This window comes from Prionailurus viverrinus, chromosome X (genome assembly GCF_022837055.1).
Source record: "Prionailurus viverrinus isolate Anna chromosome X, UM_Priviv_1.0, whole genome shotgun sequence".
Classification (NCBI taxonomy): domain Eukaryota; kingdom Metazoa; phylum Chordata; class Mammalia; order Carnivora; family Felidae; genus Prionailurus; species Prionailurus viverrinus.
In genome coordinates, this window is record NC_062579.1 from 38,085,985 (window position 1) to 38,105,169 (window position 19,185).

General features: G+C 51.5%; 1 protein-coding gene across 3 annotated transcripts; it reads left to right on the forward strand.

Annotated features, from left to right (window-relative positions):
* The first annotated feature begins 1,720 nt into the window (after positions 1–1,720).
* Positions 1,721–17,684, forward strand: USP11 (ubiquitin specific peptidase 11). 3 transcript variants are annotated; one of them, XM_047843522.1, is made up of 21 exons: positions 1,721–2,041; positions 9,343–9,452; positions 9,656–9,786; positions 10,090–10,207; positions 10,595–10,740; positions 10,862–10,923; positions 11,049–11,148; positions 11,523–11,696; positions 11,788–11,946; positions 12,279–12,503; positions 12,633–12,716; positions 12,823–12,917; positions 13,793–13,999; positions 14,524–14,576; positions 14,746–15,003; positions 15,078–15,148; positions 15,349–15,461; positions 16,468–16,617; positions 16,718–16,833; positions 16,984–17,072; positions 17,163–17,684. In XM_047843522.1, the coding sequence occupies exons 1-21, from the start codon at positions 1,896–1,898 to the stop codon at positions 17,298–17,300; spliced, it is 2,745 nt and encodes a 914-aa protein (XP_047699478.1). In that variant the 5' UTR covers positions 1,721–1,895; the 3' UTR covers positions 17,301–17,684. The 3 variants fall into 3 exon arrangements, with proteins under 3 accessions (XP_047699478.1, XP_047699479.1, XP_047699480.1); XM_047843523.1 differs by having other exon boundaries at positions 14,746–14,988; XM_047843524.1 differs by lacking the exon at positions 1,721–2,041 and adding an exon at positions 2,668–2,691.
* Positions 17,685–19,185: the final 1,501 nt, after the last annotated feature.

Consider the following 19,185-nt stretch of genomic DNA (forward strand, 5'->3'; position numbering starts at 1 on the left):
AAGGGCAGGCTACCTGGTAAGTGGGGTGGGGTGGTCTGTAGAGGGGCAACGAGGAGAGGAGAGGCAGTTCAGAGAATCTGACAAGATTCAGCTGGGCTTGAAGAGCAGCTACTTGCCAAGTGCCAGACCCAACTCCATGCCACTTTAGAGACACCCCCCACCCCCAGGTGAAAGGGTTGCTCCCTTTTCTCCCTCAGTTTGCACAACTGAGTTGCAAACCCTCATCTGTGCCAGGTCTGGGCTAGGGGCTGGAATCACAGTAATAAAGACACATCCCTGCCCTGTAGAGGTTAACCGACAATAGAGGTGAATTATGATGTGTATGGGTGGGTGGGGGTTGCAATTGTGCAGGAAGAGGGTGTTCTGGACGTGCCAGACCCAGTGAGCTATGTGCAGCAACCTAGAGGTGGGGGGAGGCGAGCTGTGGTCTTGGTTGTGGGAATGAATGATAATAAGGAAGTCGCTGAACCAGAGCCAGAATCATGAGCCTGTCTTGGGGAGTTTGTGGGATGGCCAGGTGGAGACAGCCAATAGGCAGGCAGATGCAGGGAGCCGGGGAGTGAAATATTAAAGTTATCTAGTGGTAGGGCTGGGAGCCCTAGCAGATGCCAGAGCCTAGTGCAGTGGTTCTCAACCAGAGATCATCTCCATCCCCCCAGGGAACACTGGCAATCTCTGGAGACACTTTTGGGGATGAGACAAATTAGGGGATGATACTGCTATCCAGTGGGTAGAGGGCAAGGATGCAACTAATGCTTCCTTGTACAATGCTTCCTACAACAGAGAAATGTCAATAGTGCCTAGATGGAGAAGTCCCTGGCCTGGTGCAAAGGTTCTAAACTTTGCGGTCACGATTCCTTTATAGCCTTAAAAACTGAAGACCTCTAAAGAGCTTTTGCTTATGTAGCCTCTCAGGATATTCCACCGCACACGCAAGAGAACAACAATGAAGTACTGTGAAAATAGTTTTGACTTTGTGAACCCCCTGAGAAGGTCTCCTGAACCAGCAGGAAGCCTAGAACCACAGGTTGAGAATCTCTGGTCTGGTGCTTAAGATCATAGCTGAGTTTGAACTACAGCTCAGCAGTTTACTACCTGGGGCAAAATGAATTAACGTTTCCAGTCCTCAGCTTGACCCATTGATGCCCTTAGGGGACAGTGATATTTATCTGTTGCCTAACGCTACTATTTACCGTGCAATAAAGCACTTAAACAGGGCCAACTATCATTAGTTATCATTGCCATAACGCCAACAAATACACTGAGCCTGAGGCTGACTTGCCTTCAACACGTTTGTCTAGAGAATAAATCTAGTTCAGGCAGGGAAGCGGCCCTCAGGCCTGGGCGGTGACCTTTTTTTTGCATTAGGTGGCCCGCAGGCCTGGGTGGTGACCTTTTTTTGCAATAGGTTTGATGGAAGGGAAGAGTAGTGCAATGAAAGAAGGGCATTCTGGTCAGGATAAAAAAAACTCTCAGGGTAGGGGCCGCGGTCCCCAGCAGAGCACGGGACCGAGAAAGCCTGGAACCTTTGCGCCCCTAAGTACTCCCCAAAATGTCCTCGTTCATATCGGGGACCTCTGCCTCCACCTTTCCACACAACCTTTTGCCCCGACTCAACATGGCGTTAGAATCCTACAAGACACCTTTGTCTTTATTAGTTCCCAACTGGAGGTTTTACCCCGCCTATTGGCCGCAGAGGTCACCGCCCACTCAGTCCCGAGGCCCGCCTAGCCACTCCACGCGTCCGAGCGCGGGGTCCCTTTCCAAGATGGCAGTAGACCCCCGGCTATTTGGGGGGCTCTGTTTCCGTTTCCGGGACCAGAATCCGGAAGTGGCAGTTGAGGGGCCTCTTCCTATCTCCAGCTGCGGTGGTTGGGAGAGGAGGGCGAACGGTGATGGCGGCGGTCGCAGCGAATGTAGCGGCTGCGGCCGAGGACCAAGAGCCACAACACGAAGCGGTGCCGGGCCTGGAGAGCCAGTGGCTCCAGATCGAGAATAAGGAGAGTGGGCGAGATCGTCCACTGCGGGCCGGGGAAAGCTGGTGAGGCAGGGCTGCAAGCGGAGCCTCCGCAGAAGGGACGGTGGGGGGCGTTGGCGGCGGTGGGGGACGTGGCGATTAATTGCCATGGGGGCGGGGAAGTGCCTGAGAGTGGATCGCCTTGTCTGGGAAAGAGGCGGGGCCTGCACGGTGGCGCCTGAGGCCTGAGAACAGGAGAGGGTTTGTTGTGGGGAGGCAGGGGAGGGGCCTGAGAGGAAACGGCCATGGGGGTGGAGCCGGGCCTGCGAGGTGGAACTCGGAACCTGGGAAGGGGGCGGTGTTGGCGGCGGGGGCTTGGGGGGTGTGGTCTCCGTGGCTTAAAGTAGCTTCTGGCGGCTGGGGCGGCGTGCGGTTTTTTGGCGGCGTCTGAGAGCTAGGCAGAGCGGATGACGTCAGGCAGGAGAGCGGAATCCAAACCTTAGGGCTGTGGGCGGGGGGAAGAAAGTCGGAGCCTGCGCGGTGAGGGAGCTGGCGCCTGGGAACGAGGCTTGTGACGTGGGCCGAGGGGCGTGTCCTGAGGCCGAGGAAAGACTGCAGAGGGGAGGTGGTGCCTGTGAAGCAGAAAATGGCGCCTGCGAATGAGCAAAGTTTGTGACGCGGCGAGGTTTTTGCCTCTGGCCGAGGCCCTCTTCCCAGGACGGGAGAAAGTGCAGGTGATTGGCACGGGAGGGGCCTTCGATGTTACATTTGTTTTCTGTCTTAGTACTGTCTTGTTTTTGTAATCCAGAGAAATAGCTATTTAGAAAAATGTCTATGCGTATCTTGATAAATCGGTTTGTTTTACTGATTTCTTGGCTAACCAGTGCATGTAATGTAGTGTTTCTGGGTTTAATTTCTTGCTCGCCGAGTTGCATCTCATTTGTTAAATTGTGAAATACGTAAGACCTAAAACGGTTGCAGAAAGCGTTTACGTAGCCCAGATTGATGGACATTCTGTAAAAGTAAACGGCCTGTGGTCCTAAAAAATTTCAAGGTCGTGAAAGACAAAGGATGAAGAACTGTTCCAGATTGAAGGAATTAATGGGATTTAAAGAGTCATGATAACTAAATGCAAAGTGTGATCCTGGATTGGATCCCGGAACAGAAAAAATAAATTACTCAGAAATCAGGGTTTTTTTTCCCCATAAAATTAATTTTCTCTTTTTTACTGTAAAAGATGTTAATGGGAAAATTGGCGAAATTTGACTGAGGTTTGCAGATTAGCTATTAGTACTGATCATTTCTTGCTTTGGATGACTGTATTGTGGTTATGAAAAGGAGTATCTTTTTTTTTTTTTTAAGGGCATACGTATCGAAATATTTACGGATAATGAACCATCGTGTAAGCCGTTTACTCGCAAAGGCTGGGAAAAAACTAGTGTATGTAAAGATGTATTTAAAGAAACAATGATTGGGCAAATGGTGAAAATGTTACATTTGGGGAATCTGGATGAAGGGCATATGGGAATTCTCTATAAAAACTGTTTTTGCATTTTTTTTCCTCAAGTCTGTTTCAAAGTAAAAAAAAAATAGAGAATAATAAAACAAAAATTCGTGAATTCACTATTCAGATTAAGATTCAGACCGTTACCTTAAGAAATCCTGTGCCCTTCCCAGATGAAAATCCCCCTTCCTGTGTGCCACGGGAAACTATTACCGTGAATTTTTAAATTTGTCAACGTTTTCCACTTCTGTATGCACTCCTAAATCGTATTTGTGGTCTGAGCTTTTATTTTAGGAGGATATATATGAAATCGTACTGGATGCGTACCTTGTGCCCTTCGCATCATATCAGGTGGTATATGGTATCCACATGACGTCATTGGTGACGTTAGCCTTGATCATTCGGTGAAGGTGGTATCTGCCTTGTTTGTTCGCTGTGAAGGAACTATTTTTCTCTTTCCGTACACAGTAATTCTTTTAGAAACCTATTTATGCCCATCTATTCCTCAAAAAACGTTTCAGTAGCTTCCCCTCTCCTGCAGTGTAAATGCAGACATTCTTACAGTGACTTGCAGCAAGGCTGGTCCCCAGCTCTGATTGCTTTTCTGATTTCGCTTCTGATTCCTGCCCCCCACCCCCTCATTCTCTCCATCCGGCCATATTGGATATTCCTCAAACATCGCAAGCATGGTCACACCTGAGGGTTTTTCTAAGTGAGGTTTGCTCATTTTGCAGAGTTCTTTAATCACAGTGCTAGTGAATGTATATCCCTGTTGCCGGAGAGTACAGAGACAAGTTGAGATTCTCCAAATAGAGAATACGAAATCTTTTTTTTCTTAACCCTTACGCTATAGCTCTCCAGCAAGGAAAAGCCTCATTTCATCCTGAGAATAAACAATAACTGGAATGTTTTTTATAGTTCATTTGGATGTGTTCAGAAAGGCGTGGGGACTTTGGTTCCTGCTGCATCCTGCCTTTACAGCCTCCTTCTGACAGTACACTTTAAATTCCACACCCCCCCCCACCATGTGTGGGTTTCCTTTTGGGGTGTTGAAAATGTTTTGGAACTAGGTGGAGGTGTGGCTGGACAATAGTGTGTATGTACTAAATGCCACTAAACTGATCACTTGAAAATGGTTAATTTTATGTGGATTTTAAAAATTACATCCTGTCCATAAAAAAAAAAAATTACCCCCCACCAAATGGTGGTTCAGTATTGAAGCCAGTTTATCTCTGCTATTGTGGCTGATATCATGAAGCATTTTTCCTTAACTCCATTTGTTAAATGTTTATCTACTTAGGTAAGAGCAAAGCATCTCAAAGTTCTTTAATGTGCCGCTCATTTTACAGAGATTTGCTGTAGTGGTCAGGAAATTTATGTGTAAAGCATTTCAGAGTCATGTAATAATCCCCAAATCATATATCTAATACCATTATTAATACTTTGTGCCTTTTTGTCAGCTGGCAGATCTGGGCAAGGGCAATTAATTTGGCTATCTGAACCGATTTGATTTCTCCATAGAAACTTATATTCTAAGAGTAAATTCAAATTTATGATAGTATAGCTTCCTTGGCAAATTCCAACTTTTCTTTTTGAGGACGAACCATCTGCAAACATAATTAAATCAGGGAGAGCTGAGAGTCTCTAGAAGGTCTGTGCAGGGTGTGGGTAGTCTAACAGTTAAGCAGGCAAGGAATGGGCTCTTTGTTCAGGTAAAGGAAGGAGTGTGGCTGGGTTGAGTGTTGCGGAATGGATAGTGATGTGTGAAGGGCAAGTAATAGTGTTCTGTTAGAGGTTAAGGACTTAGCCTAGAAATGTTGAGGGTTTTCTGTCAATGGACAAGTCTGCACGGCCCAAGGGAACATTAAGTTTAATGAAGACCCTCGAACTAGATCAGTGCTTCTTCACACGTTTGGTTGGTGATTGCTGCTGTAGCTCTTAAACAATGTGGCTGTGCCTTGACTTCTGGAGCTAATGAAAGACTGAAATAAACAATAGGCCTCTGGTAATTCCCTTTTCATTGAGTCCGTGCCTCTAGTACTTGTTCAGACTTTTCATGAACCAGGGGGAAAGGGTTTGTGCATTTACAATCCTGGAGTGGCGAATCTTTTGGTAGACACTTACTGTACCAGTCTTTGTTGCTTGAACAGGAGTATGCTTTTTAGCTTGAAAAGTATGCAGTTATCAAAAGTTAGGTATATTAGCGTGCCTAACTATAATTAACATAATTATAAGCTAGGAAGATATATTTTTCGATTTGTCGTTTTTAAAAATACTTTTTGCTGAAGAGTACACTTATCATCATGAGCACTGAGTCGTATAGAATTGTTGAACCACCGTAGTGTACACCTGAAACTTATATAATGCTGTATGTTAACTACACTAGAATTAAAATAACAAACTTAATAAAATTTAAAAAATACTAAGTTTGGAAAATGAAAGAACTTTTATAAAAATGTTAGGGTCATTGAAACTCGGAGAATTTTAATTAAACCTAATTATACCTGTTGTCATTCCTTTCATAGGGCAAAGGAGCAAATCTTTGTCTTATGTCCCAGAGACAGTTTAGCCATAAAAGAACATTTTAACAACATTATTATTCTGAATTTGGCAAAGACAAATCAAGAATAGTTGTTAGAAAAGAAAATACACCAAGAGTTAATAATTTGGTGATACAGGGGCGCCTGGGTGGCGCAGTCGGTTAAGCGTCCGACTTCAGCCAGGTCACGATCTCGCGGTCCGTGAGTTCGAGCCCCGCGTCGGGCTCTGAGCTGATGGCTCAGAGCCTGGAGCCTGTTTCCGATTCTGTGTCTCCCTCTCTCTCTGCCCCTCCCCCGTTCATGCTCTGTCTCTCTCTGTCCCAAAAATAAATAAACGTTGGAAAAAAAAATAAAAAAAAAACCCAATAATTTGGTGATACAAAAGGAACTTCTAATCTGGGCATAAAATAATGTCATTCTACAGGGGTGCCTGGGTGGCTCAGTCAGTTAAGCACCTGACTCTTGGTTTCGGCTCAGGTCATGATCTCACGGTTCATAAGTTTGAGCCCCGCATCGGACTCTGCGTTGCCATTGCAGAGCCTGCGTGGGAGTCTCTGCCCCTCCCCCCCCAGGATAGATAAAATAAAAGTTTTAATTTAAAAAAATGTCATTTTACAGAAAAGGCCCAAATTCTAATTTTTCTCCTTTGGTATGTCATTCATGTAACAGCGTGTGGTTAAAGGATTAATTTATATGCCTTTATGTACATCTATTTAGGCTTGCACAGACACATAAATAATAAACTTAGAACAACGTAGTATTACATTTCCATCTGCATAAGAAAGCTTTTAATAAACAAGTAGGAAATCCTCTCTTAATTTATATCCGTATTTTTTTGAGAGAAAGCACAAGCAGGGGAGAGGGAGGGGGAGAGAGAGAATCTTAAACAGGCTCCATGCTCAGGGCAAAGCCCGACTTTGGGTTCCATCTCACAACCCAGAGATTGCCACCTGAGCCGAAATCAAGAGTCTGACGCTTAACCGACGGAGCCACCCAGGCGTCCCTCTCTGTGTAATTATTGTATCTAGTGTAATTAACCTGTTAGGTAAATTGCTATCTTAACCAAAATGACTAATTTCCTTTTCTCCAGACATGAGAAAACCAGAGGACAGAAAATATTGTTTCGTAACTAAATTTTTTCCCATAAGCATCTATTTCATAATCACTTCAAAAAATTTGAGGAAACACAAATAAATGTGACTTTAGCAAGATGGGTTGTATTTCTAGATACTAGCAGCAAGAAATTAGAGAATTGAAATTTCCAACACGTATAACATCCTCCTGAATCCACTACCTAGGGGTGAATATAACATTGTGGGTGCCTTCCCATCAGACAGTGGCAACTCTGTCATGACTGCCATCTGGGCTGACAGATTATGAGGCATCCCAGTTTCAGAGATGTTAAACATTTGTAAAGTGTCCTTGAATTGAAGAAGCGAGATAGTCTTATTTTGTTAAAATTGGCATAAAGCTTCGGTCTTCTGTGAAACCTTTAGAAATCCAGGATGTTGTCAGGTATGGGGGTTTTGCTTACCACTGCAGAGTGATTTTTTTTAATAGAAGTATAGTTGATACACAGTGTTATGTTAGTTTCAGGTGTATGCACAGAGCGATTTTAATGTTAATTCTCCTTAAAGAGCTCTTAAAGAACAGTCAAGATCCCTTTGCATGGATCTTTTCCAAAGATATTAACCTCATAGACCGTCTGTGGAGGCAGTGAAAGCCACGGGGGTTGGGGGGCGGCGGGTTTACAGGTGTGAGTGGTGGAGGGGTAGGGCCAGTGATGGGGTATTCCAGAATAGCAGTGGGAGGTTTGTGGCATGAGCCACTGGGGCCGGGGTGGGGGGTGCGCGTTCCTGGCATGAGTGAGATGTGCAGGTCTGTGGGGGTCGGTGTAGCAAAAACAATGAAATCGCACAGAAACGTGTGCCTATTCAGGTGACTTGTGACTATTGCAAGGTTTTGCTAGCCCTCCATTTTCTCACCTCCCTCATCCTTTCATAAGCGCAGGAAAGTTGCCATTTTAAAGAATCTCGTGTATAGGGTTAAACTGGTGGAAAATGAATCAATACAGTGTTAGATGTTTTTCATCAATTTTGTAATATTTTAAAAAGTGCCTATTTGAGACAGCCTTTTTATGTGTCAAAAATCCCATAGCAGCGTGGGTTTGTGGGTGAGCGTGGGACCAGGGTTGTGTGTCCGTGTATGTAAGCTTTGAGGTCCAAGCCCTGGGGTCGGAACAGTTAACTGCTAAACATTCAGTTAGCATTTACTCTAGGTTGTCTTTTCCAGACTTGAGAATCACTCATGACATTTTACACAAGCAGGCTTCAGCAGTCCTAAATGTCTATCATAGGTGTAGTGATACAACAGTTTCTCTTTTAAAAAGAGAGCTGGCCCAGCTGTACACTTACCACAATTTTTACAAAAGGACGAGCTAGTCACTATAATTACAGGGGTGCCTGGGTGGCTCGGTCAGTTAAGTACCTGACTTTGGCTCAGGTCATGATCTTGCAGTTTGTGAGTTCAAGCCCCACTTCGGACTCTACTGTCAGTGCTGCGCCTGCTTTGGATCCTCTGTTCCCCCCCCCCCGCCCCTCCCCTGCTTGTGCACTCGCTCTCGCTCTCTCTCTCAAAAATAAATAAACGTTAAAACAAAGAAATCTATTATAAAGCCAAAATAAATCCTAAACACAAAAATGATGAAAATGGTGATATGTAGTTTTTGGAGGAAAACCTGATTCTTTTAGCAGTTTAGATTCTTCTTAATTTCTGAGCAGGTTTCCAGAATTTAGTGATTATTTCTTATCCTCTATTTATCTGTCCTTTACAAACACTCCACACTTAATGAATGGTTAAAGCCTTATAAAATTAGCTGTAAATAACATAATTTTCAGCCTAATTATTCTATAATAAAACCTCATATTTCCTGGCACTGAGTATGGATTTGTGGTTTGTTTTGGGTTTTGCCCTTTTCTGTTTTTTTTTAAAAATTAATTAATTAATTAATTAATTTATTTTTGCCCTTTTCTGTTTTTAATGGAATCTTTTAGTATCCTAAGCAGGCAGGTAATCTATCCAAATCTGGGTTTCACTGAATAAATTTTGCTCCTAATTATTTTTATATGATGGTGAAACTTTTATCTTTCATGTTGAATTCTGGGAGGAATTTCCTTTTTCTGTTGAGATAGAATCAACACACGACGTATCAGTTGTAGGTGTACGTGAAACTTGGCACCTTGACTTCCGATGTGTTGATCTTTCTGGTCTAATATCCATGAGACCTGGTACCGCTAAGTCCGGGTAAATGTGCAATCACTCGTGTTCCGTGTCTTGTGCAGGTTCCTCGTGGAGCAGCACTGGTACAAGCAGTGGGAAGTGTATGTGCAGGGAGGAGACAAGGACTCCACCGCCTTCCCTGGCTGCATCAATAATGCTGACCTCTTTGAAGGTACCAGGCCCCTCCCTCTTCCCTCCCCCCTGCAGCCCAGCCCTGGGCTGGGAAACAAGAGTTTCTTGTCCCCTCTGTCCCTGCCAATAATCAGAAAACTCTCCGTCCGAGGGACGTCATTGGTGAGATGGCCAGAGTGACTTACCACTTTCCTTCCCTGATTCTTCCTTTGCCGCCTCCCCCTGACACCCCGCCCCCTGCAGACCAGGTAAACTGGCGCCTCAAGAGGGGACTAGTGGAAAGTGAGGACTATGTGCTGCTCCCAGCGGCTGCTTGGCATTGCCTGGTCAACTGGTATGGTCTAGAGCATGGCCAGCCCCCCATTGAACGCAAGGTACGGTGGATGGGGAGGTGCTCAGGGGAGATTCTTGGGGGTCAGGGTAGGAGAAAGTCCTTGTAGACCCAAGAGGGGTCTAGACCCGTGTGTGTGTGTGTGTGTGTGTGTGTGCGCGCGTGCGCGCACACGCGCTGTGTGGATACACCTTGTCTGCACTCCTCTGCCCTCAGGTATCTCGGTGTGTCCCAAGTGTGCACTCGTCTGTTGGGCGCGCTCCTCCCATCTCCGAGGTCACTGTGCCTGTGTCTGTGTGTGTGTGCTGTGTGGGGACACCTGTGTCTGCACCTTTCCACCTTCCAGGTCGTGGAGCTGCTCGGCGTCCAGAAGATCGAGGTGTATCCAGTAGAACTGCTGCTTGTCCGGCACAGTGATATGGACACACCTTACACGGCTCAATTCAGCCATACAGATTCCGTTGGTGAGTCTGAGGGCTGCGGCGTGAGTGGGCGTGCCCACAGGTCAGGGATCTAAGAATGCATGGGGTTTGGCTGTGACAGACTGAGAAGGCATTGGTCAGACTTCAGAGGACCAAGAAGGTATCCGTCAAGTTGGGCAGAGGCCCTGAGCGAGTGCCCTGGAGTCCTCAGGGTATGCGAGCCGCGTCCCAGTGACTTAGATGGTACGCCAGACGATACTGGCTGGGGGTCTCAAGTCCTGAGTGTGGATCAGTCATTTGGAGACCCCTCGAGGACACAAGGTATTGACCGAGTGTGCAGGGTCTGTGAGGAGGAGTCAGGGTGTGATGCTGAGATGGGTCATTCGGGGTTCCAGGAAGACCTCGAACGTGCTCCATTACCCTCCACAGACCTAGTTTTGCGCACCGCCCGAGAGCAATTTCTGGTGAATCCCCAGGAAGAGACAAGGCTGTGGATCAAGAACGCGGAGGGCTCTTTTGAGAGGTTGTGCAACACCCGCGTCACACTGCTCGAGGCTGCCCTCCAGACTGGGCAGGTAAGGGTGGGGAGGGCCTTTCTGCTCACCGGCAGTGCTCGGGTTGGGGCAAGTGAGGGCTCGGTGCCCGCAGGCCCTCCGTGAAGGCCTGTCCTGCTTTTCTTTCTCTTTCTCAACCCAGTTGATCATCATGGAGACCCGAAACAAGGACGGCACTTGGCCCAGTGCCCAGCAACAGGCCGTGTAAGCCCAGCGGGGGGTCTGGCCCGGGGTGGGGTCCCACGGCAGGTAGAATGGCTGAGCTCATGAGCCCATTTCACCTGCACGTCATTGGCCCTCGGCTGATAAGAGATTCTCACCCACCCCAGGAGCACTGCATCGGAGGAGGATGAAGAATTCCAGGGCCAGCCAGGCATCTGTGGTCTCACCAACCTGGGCAACACGTGCTTCATGAACTCGGCCCTGCAGGTTGGGCAATTAGGCCCGTGTCTGGTAGAGCCACAGGGGTGGGCTGCAAGTGACCAGGATTTGGCGGGGGGGGGGGGGGGGCAGGCTGCAGGGCAATGGGTCAGGTTGCAAGCTGGGGCCCCACAAGTCTGACTTGCCGTGCCCACAGTCCTCCCCCAAGCATTAGTACCCTCTCCCTCCGCTGGCCCCTACTTTGCTGGATCTTCCCTCCTTTGTCGCCATATTCTTCCCTCTCTTGAAATGCTGCTACCTTCTCTTCCCCACCTCCCTGGCCCTTCTCTTTCCTTTCTCCTCTCTTCCTTCTCTCCATCTCCACCGTGGTCACTCCTCCCTCCTTTTCTCTGCCTCCTTCTCCTGGGCCCTGTGTCCTACAGTGCCTCAGCAACGTGCCGCAGCTCACCGACTACTTCCTCAAAAACCGCTACCTGGAGGAACTCAACTTCTGCAACCCACTGGGCATGAAGGGGGAGATCGCAGAGGCCTACGCAGACCTGGTGAAGCAGGCCTGGTCCGGCCACCACCGGTCCATCGTGCCCCATGTGTTCAAGGTGTGACTCGGCCCCAGGCTGCCCCTGCCCGCCCCCCCAACCCCCGCTCCTGACTCCCTCTCGCTCTGACGGCCCTGCCCCATCTTCTCAGACCAAGGTCGGCCACTTCGCATCCCAGTTTCTGGGCTACCAGCAGCATGACTCACAGGAGCTGCTGTCGTTCCTCCTGGATGGGCTGCATGAGGACCTCAATCGTGTCAAGAAGAAGGAATATGTGGAGCTGTGCGACGCGGCTGGCCGGCCAGATCAGGTAGGCAGTCGTCAGAGACCCCCATCCTGAGAGCCCCGTTAAAACCTCCAGGGCCTCTGCTTCAGGGATTCTCTGGCCTCCCTGGGGTATCCCACCCCCCGCCTGACCACCTCTCCAAGCCCAGTCCCAGCCTTGGCTCCAGCCCAGAGTTAAATAAGCCTATATAAGCCGCAGCCTGACTGGGCACAGCCTCCAGATAGCTCTAGCTGTAACTCTGTCTCTGGACTTGGCCATGGCGCTAACCTTGACCTCACCCGCATGCACATCCACCCCAAACTATGGTTTCCCCTGCCCCGGGCAAGCCTTGCTACCCTCCATGACACTGTCAACAGGAGGTGGCTCAGGAGGCCTGGCAGAACCACAAACGGCGGAACGATTCTGTGATTGTGGACACCTTCCACGGTCTCTTCAAGTCCACGCTGGTGTGCCCCGATTGTGGCAATGTGTCTGTGACCTTCGACCCCTTCTGCTACCTCAGTGTCCCTCTGCCTGTCAGCCACAAGAGGGTCATGGAGGTCTTCTTTGTCTCCATGGACCCTCGCCGCAAGCCAGAGCAGGTACGGGGTAATGGTGACATAACGGGCCGAGTAGCCAGTTTGTTTGATGACCCCGCCACACCTTGACGCTGCCCTCACTAACTCCCCACACGCCCTTCTGCTCTTTCGTGGGTACCGTTTCTCCCTCAGCACCGGCTCGTGGTCCCCAAGAAAGGCAAGATCTCGGATCTGTGTGTGGCTCTGGCCAAACACACCGGCGTGTCTCCAGAAAGGGTGAGGCTCTGCAGGCGCAGGGAGGGTGGGATTTAGGGGCAGGGAGGTGAGGGCCTGGGATGACCTTGTCGGCTGCCCGGCCTCCTGTCTGCATTTCCATTCCCAGATGATGGTGGCCGATGTCTTCAGTCACCGTTTCTATAAGATCTACCAGCTGGAGGAGTCTCTGAGCAGCATCTTGGACCGAGATGATATCTTCATGTGAGTGAGGGCACCAGGGGAGCTAGGGGGTCCCCAGGAATCTCCTCTTTAACCAACTTCCCTGTCCCCCATTGGCCTGACTTGCAGGGCACCTGCAGGGTTGTTCTTGGGTATTTTCTTCCTTGTGATGTGATGGAGGTTCCTGTTTCTTCTTTATTCTGTGTTCTGTTCAGCAGTCACTGAGTAGTACCTCACGCTTGATCTGCGTTTGTTACACTGCAGTCACATTACGGTCCTTGGAAGCCACAAGCGATGCTTGAAACAGGGAGCACCTAAGACACTTTCTGAGCATAAGAGCACTCAGAACAAATCTGAAATCTCTGGGTCACTGAAATAGAAAGGGGGTCATGAGTAGAAAAGGTCTTTTTTAACCAAGGAGTGTTTGCCAACAAAAGAAAACGGTTTTAGATCCCTTCGTTACTAAAATTTTGTTAGCCGCCTCAGCACTTTCATAACGCCAGAGTGCTTTATAAACCTTCTCACCAACAAAGTGCTGTGTCATCTAACAGTTTGTAAAGCACAAAACACTGGGTGGCTCTTTAAAAAATATTTTCAGGCTATTAGGGGTGAGTGGTGGGAGCACCTGGGGCAGAGTCCCCACGCCCCTCTTTTTTTTTTTAATGTTTATTTTTGAAAGAGAGCTAGCACACACGAATGCAGGGGAGGGGCAGAGAGAGAGGGAGACACAGAAGCTGAAACAGGCTCCAGGCTCCAAGCTGTCAGCCCAGAGCCTGCTGCAGGGCTCGAACCCACGAACCGTGAGGTCATGACCTGGGCTGAAGTCAGACGCTCAACCACCTGAGCCACCCAGGCACCCCCACGGGCCCCTCTTGAGTGTCCTGATCAGGTGTGGCCTCATGTTCACCCCCCGACAGATACGAGGTGTCGGGCAGGTCTGCTATTGGTGACAACTCGAGAGAGGACGTGGTGCTCCCCATCTACCTGCGGGAACGCACGCCAGCCCGGGATTACAACAACTCCTACTACGGCCTGATGCTCTTCGGGCACCCGCTCCTGGTGTCGGTGCCCCGTGACCGGCTCTCCTGGGATGCCCTGTATCACATCCTGCTGTACCGCCTCTCGTGAGTCTGCCTTTTGGGGGGCAGGGGGAAGGTGGGGTCTGAACTCAGAACCGGGTGTCGAGCTGTTCAGAGTTGCCAGCCCCTTGCCACTTGCAGGAGACAGCTAAGTTTAACATGGCCAGAGAGCAACTCTTAGGTTTTTTTCTTTTCGTCTTCGTCTAAACCTCTGGCTCTGCCACAGTCTCTCCTGGGTGTTCGAGATAACGGGGGTCAACAACATGGACAAAATACACACAATTTTGGTACTTCATTACTCTCTCCTTGGAGAGGCGTGGTGATTTGTGTCCTCACTGGTAGATTTCCATTGTGCCTAAAATCTAGAGTCCTTAGGCAGGCAACCACCTTGTCGAGCCGCCTCTTCGGGCGTTTCTGTATCCTCTCCTGAGCCCATCTGGGCTCGCCACGAACAACTGCTTGTGTGTGGGCCTGCCGGTGGTTTCCCATCATAAGCGAAGTGGAATCCTGGGCCCTGGCCGGCCTGCCTTCGTGCCCTTCCTCCAGAGTCTCCTCTGCTCTCTTGGCAGGCGCTACGTGACCAGACCCAGCTCGGATGACGAAGACGACGGGGACGAGAAAGGTGAGGAAGAGGCAGGAGAGAGGATCGACAAGGGTGAGGGTCTGTACAAGCCGGGCACGAGGGAGGGTCAGCGGCTGGGGGGTCTGGGGTATTTCCGTCTGGATGCGCCTTACCGCTCCGGCTCCCGGGCTCACACGGACCCGTCTGCTGCCCTACCCCGTCCTGGCAGATATGGAGGACAAGGACAGCATCCCCAAGCCCGGACGCGTGGCTGGGGGCAGCTCCCAGGATTCCGGGCCGGAGCAGGCAGGGCCTAGCTCTGGAGTGGCAGGCGGGAGCCGCGCCCCTGTGGACAACTCCCCTGGACCATCTCACTGGCCCCAGAGGGCACGGCGCAAGCACCTGTTCACCCTGCAGACGGTGAACTCCAACGGGACCAGTGACCGCTCAACCTTCAACGAGGATACCCATGGTGTCTCCTTCAGCTGTGAGCCAGGGTGGGGGATGCGGGAGGGGGTTTCCTTGGCAGCAGGGCCCATGACCACCTCCCCTCGCCCCCAGCCCAGCCGTACATCGCCATCGACTGGGAGCCAGAGATGAAGAAGCGTTACTATGACGAGGTGGAGGCGGAGGTAAACGAGATCCCGGGGGTGGGAGGGGCCGCTTTCCGCTTGCGCCCCCGCAACCCTTCACACCCACGCCTCCCCCCCCACCAAATTCCTCCAAGTCGTGACCACAGAGCTCCCAGGGCCTCAGAGTCCATGCCCTTAGCCACGGGCACGTGTCTTCCACCTCCCGTCCCCTTCACCCGTTGCCCGCTCCCCTGGCCCAGGGCTACGTGAAGCACGACTGCGTGGGGTACGTGCTGAAGAAGGCGCCGGTGCGGCTGCAGGAGTGCATTGAGCTGTTCACCACCGTGGAGACTTTGGAGAAGGAAAACCCCTGGTGAGCAGCCAGAACGGGGCCTCTGGGGACGTAGTGGGGGGGTGTGACCTACCCAGATGCCTCCTGCCTGTAAATGTTCATCCTTCGCCCCTCACTCCGGCCCTCCTGCCACTCTGACCCCCAATACCCAGGCTTAGTCGCACGTCAGAGCCTTTGCCTGGCTGTTCCTTCTCCCGGGAGGGAGTGCTCTCCCCCCAGTTATAGCTGCGGGACCTGACCCCTTCACTTTGCTCGGGTCTCCGACCGAATGTCAGTTCATCAGAGATCTCTTACTACCCTGTTAGGAGCCAGGTCCCCCAGCCCGTGCCTCTGCCCCCCACCCCGCTCCCTCCCCACTCTGTTTCTGCCTAGGCCAGCATCACTTTCTTCGCGGTTCCATAACACCGCCTGACGTCATATCCTAGATCCCCTTTTGTGTCATGATTTGTCTTCTCCATTGGAGTAGACCCTCGAGAATGAAGACTTCTGATCTTAAGTTTGTGCTGTGTGTCTGTTCTCACGATCATAATGGTGTGGGGGGTGCAGGAGGCACTCAGTAGATCCTTGGAGAATAAGCAAACAAAACATAAAGGGACAACCAAAAAGATGAAGCCAGTCTCAAACATTAGAGCGGCGTCTCCGTGGAGCAGGAAGGGAACAGAAATACAAAGTAGCGGCCAAAGGACTCAGCAGCAGGCTGTCAGCAGACACCTGGCGAGTGAGCGAATGGGTGACTCGGAGAAGTTAGAGGGACACAGGCTCTAGAATGAGACGAACGTCCCACAGACCAGAAACGAAATAAAAGCGCACACTAGCGTAAGAGCCCGACGGATGACAGGATTGTAAGATGTGAAGAGGGCAGGCTAGAGTGACGGGCGGGCCGGAAGGAAGGGCCAGGCAGCATCTCTGTGGACCAGACGTGGCCTGTGGGGGCCACGCGGTACAAAAAGTATGCAGTAGGTGCTCATTTAGCGTGTGTGTGCACGCGCGTGCGCGCATGTGCCTACTCGTGCTCTTGTGTTTGTAGGTACTGTCCCACCTGCAAGCAGCACCAGCTGGCCACCAAGAAGCTGGACCTGTGGATGCTGCCTGAGACCCTCATTATCCACCTGAAGCGCTTCTCTTACACCAAGTTCTCCCGCGAGAAGCTGGATACCCTTGTGGAGTTTCCCATCCGGTCTGGGCTGGGGCCTTGGCCTGGGCAGGAAGGCTTGGGGGGGGGGGGCACAGGGAGAGGGGAAGAGGCGTTCTGGGAGTGACCCTGTCCTCCCCCACAGGGACCTGGACTTCTCCGAGTTTGTCATCAAGCCGCAGAACGAGTCGGCTCCGGAGCTGTACAAATACGATCTCATCGCGGTTTCCAACCATTACGGGGGCCTGCGTGACGGACACTGTATGTGCGGGGCTGTGGCAGGGCTTGCCCGGGGTCGGGGGGCAGGATGTCCTCAGCGTGCGACTAAGATAAGTGAGCAGGGGTGGGCGGTGGACCCGGGAAGCTCTTCGGGGAGGCAGGGCAGGTGCGGACGGCTCCCCTCTCTTACAGACACGACGTTTGCCTGCAACAAGGACAGCGGCCAGTGGCACTACTTTGACGACAACAGCGTGTCGCCCGTAACCGAGAATCAGATCGAGGTGTGCCCTCCCTCCTCCCTCCCTCCTTGCTCCTCCCCCGCCCCCCCACCGCGCCCCGGGTCCGTGCCGACGCCTGTCCTCTCCCCGCAGTCCAAGGCAGCCTATGTCCTCTTCTACCAACGCCAGGATGTGGCACGTCGCCAGCAGCCCCAGCCCGGCTTACGTGACCCCCCAGCGTCCCCTGCCTGTGGTTCCCCACCCAACTCTGAGTTCATGGATGTAAACTGAGGGGCCCCCAGCCCTGCCACAGGGAAGGAAGCCATCTCTGCTCTCTTCCTTCCTGCCCCGGCCCCCCAGCCCCGTGTTAGGTGCCCCGTGCCAGGTGTCGCAGGCTTTAGTTGTGGCTGCTGTTCTCCTGTGCCGCTATATTGCTCTCTCCCGGGGAAGAAGAGGTGGTGTCTCGCCCCGGCCGTGTGTCCCCCGCCTGTGTTTGCCCCTTAGAGCAGTAACCTTCCCTTCTATTCTCTATTTATGGTTGTCCCCTTCCCTCCGTCCTCCACCTGGGGTGTTTCGAGGGGGTGGTGGTGGGGTGCACCTGAACACAGAGTGTATTTTCTTATCGAGACCCTGTACCTTCCGCCGTGTATATATAAAGTGCCAGTGTGTTCCGTGGCAGTGTGCTTTTCTTGCTGCGTACCAAGTGCCAGCCGGGTGTCTGTGTGCTGACGCGTGCTCGCTGGGTGCGGGGGGTGTGACGAGTGATGCTCTGACTGCGTGTCGCGCACGACTTTGGGGGAGTTTTCGGCACCATCTGGACGCCACGCACGATTCCCAGCACCAGCCGCACGCCCAGTGTTTCCCAGGGCGTTTCACACACTGACTCACAGTCCTCACACCGGTCTCAGGGCGGGCGGGGCTTGTCGTCTCTGGTTTCAGATGGGGAAACTGAGGCACAGCTCAAGTCATCGTTCAGGCTGTCAGGAATTGGTTAGTCACGCTGGTGTTGGTCCCTGGAGGGGGGCGTTTGACCTCTCTGGATGCGAGACCGAAATCTCTGGACGCGGCCTGTGGGAAAGGCGCACCTAGAACACATGGACATCCGTTTGGGCCAGTGTGTGCTTTTGGACACAAAGATACTGACCAGACCACAGACCCTCCCCCCCCCCCCAGCGGTGTCTTCCGAGAACCACAGAGGTGGCACACCTGACCCAGATCAGCTAACCCAGCAGGACAAACGTGCCTTGTCTCTGTTGTCCCTCCACTCAGCCTCCCCGCTCCCCGCGCCCCACCATGACCGCAGCTCCCCCACCAGGCAGGGGCCCTCCGGCCGCACCCAAAGAGGGACGTGGAACACCGTGCCCCAGAATGGGAGCAGCGTGGCGTGTCTGGGGGACAGATACCACTTAAACACGGGACGCCCCCCACCTGACCCCTCCCCCCTCAGGCGCCCGCCATCTCCTCTAAGAACCGGCTCCTCTAACGAGCAGCTGTGGACTGGGCTGTGGGGTGGGGCGGTGCGGACGGATGTGTGGTATGTGGACTTAAACAAAAGCCCCAAGCCCTTCACACCAAGGGAGGGACCTGCACGGTGCCGCCCAATGGACCATTCCCACAGTAACCGCCTCAACACCCGCCCTGGCAAGGGTCGCTCGGCATTACCACCCACAGACCTCCCAGTTGCTCTGTCGACACCGGCGAGGATCAAGGTAGTCGCTGTGAGAAACCTGACTCGACCTGACTTAGGCAAAAACAAATAACTAGTTCTGGGTATGACCGGATCCGGGAACTCAAAAATGTCACTTAATCGTCACGGACACCATGTAATTTGAACACGATGACCCCGTTTTGCAGATGAGGAAGCAGGCATAAAGACCTGGCTCAGAATGGGCTTTCTGTACTGGAAGACGTCCTTACCTATGCATAATCAGTCCTGGACAAAGCCCTCCTAAAGTGAATCCGTTTCAAATAATTTCCCAGATTTAACCAAAAATGTCTTGAAATGACACCATGCATAAAAATCAGGAAGAAGTGAGGGGCGCCTGGGTGGCTCAGGCGGTTGGGCATCCAACAGTCGATTCTGGCTCCGGTTCTTATCTCATGGTTTTGTGGGTTCGAGCCCCATGTTGGGCTCTGCGCTGACCCTGCAGAGTCTGCTTGGGATTCTCTGTCTCTG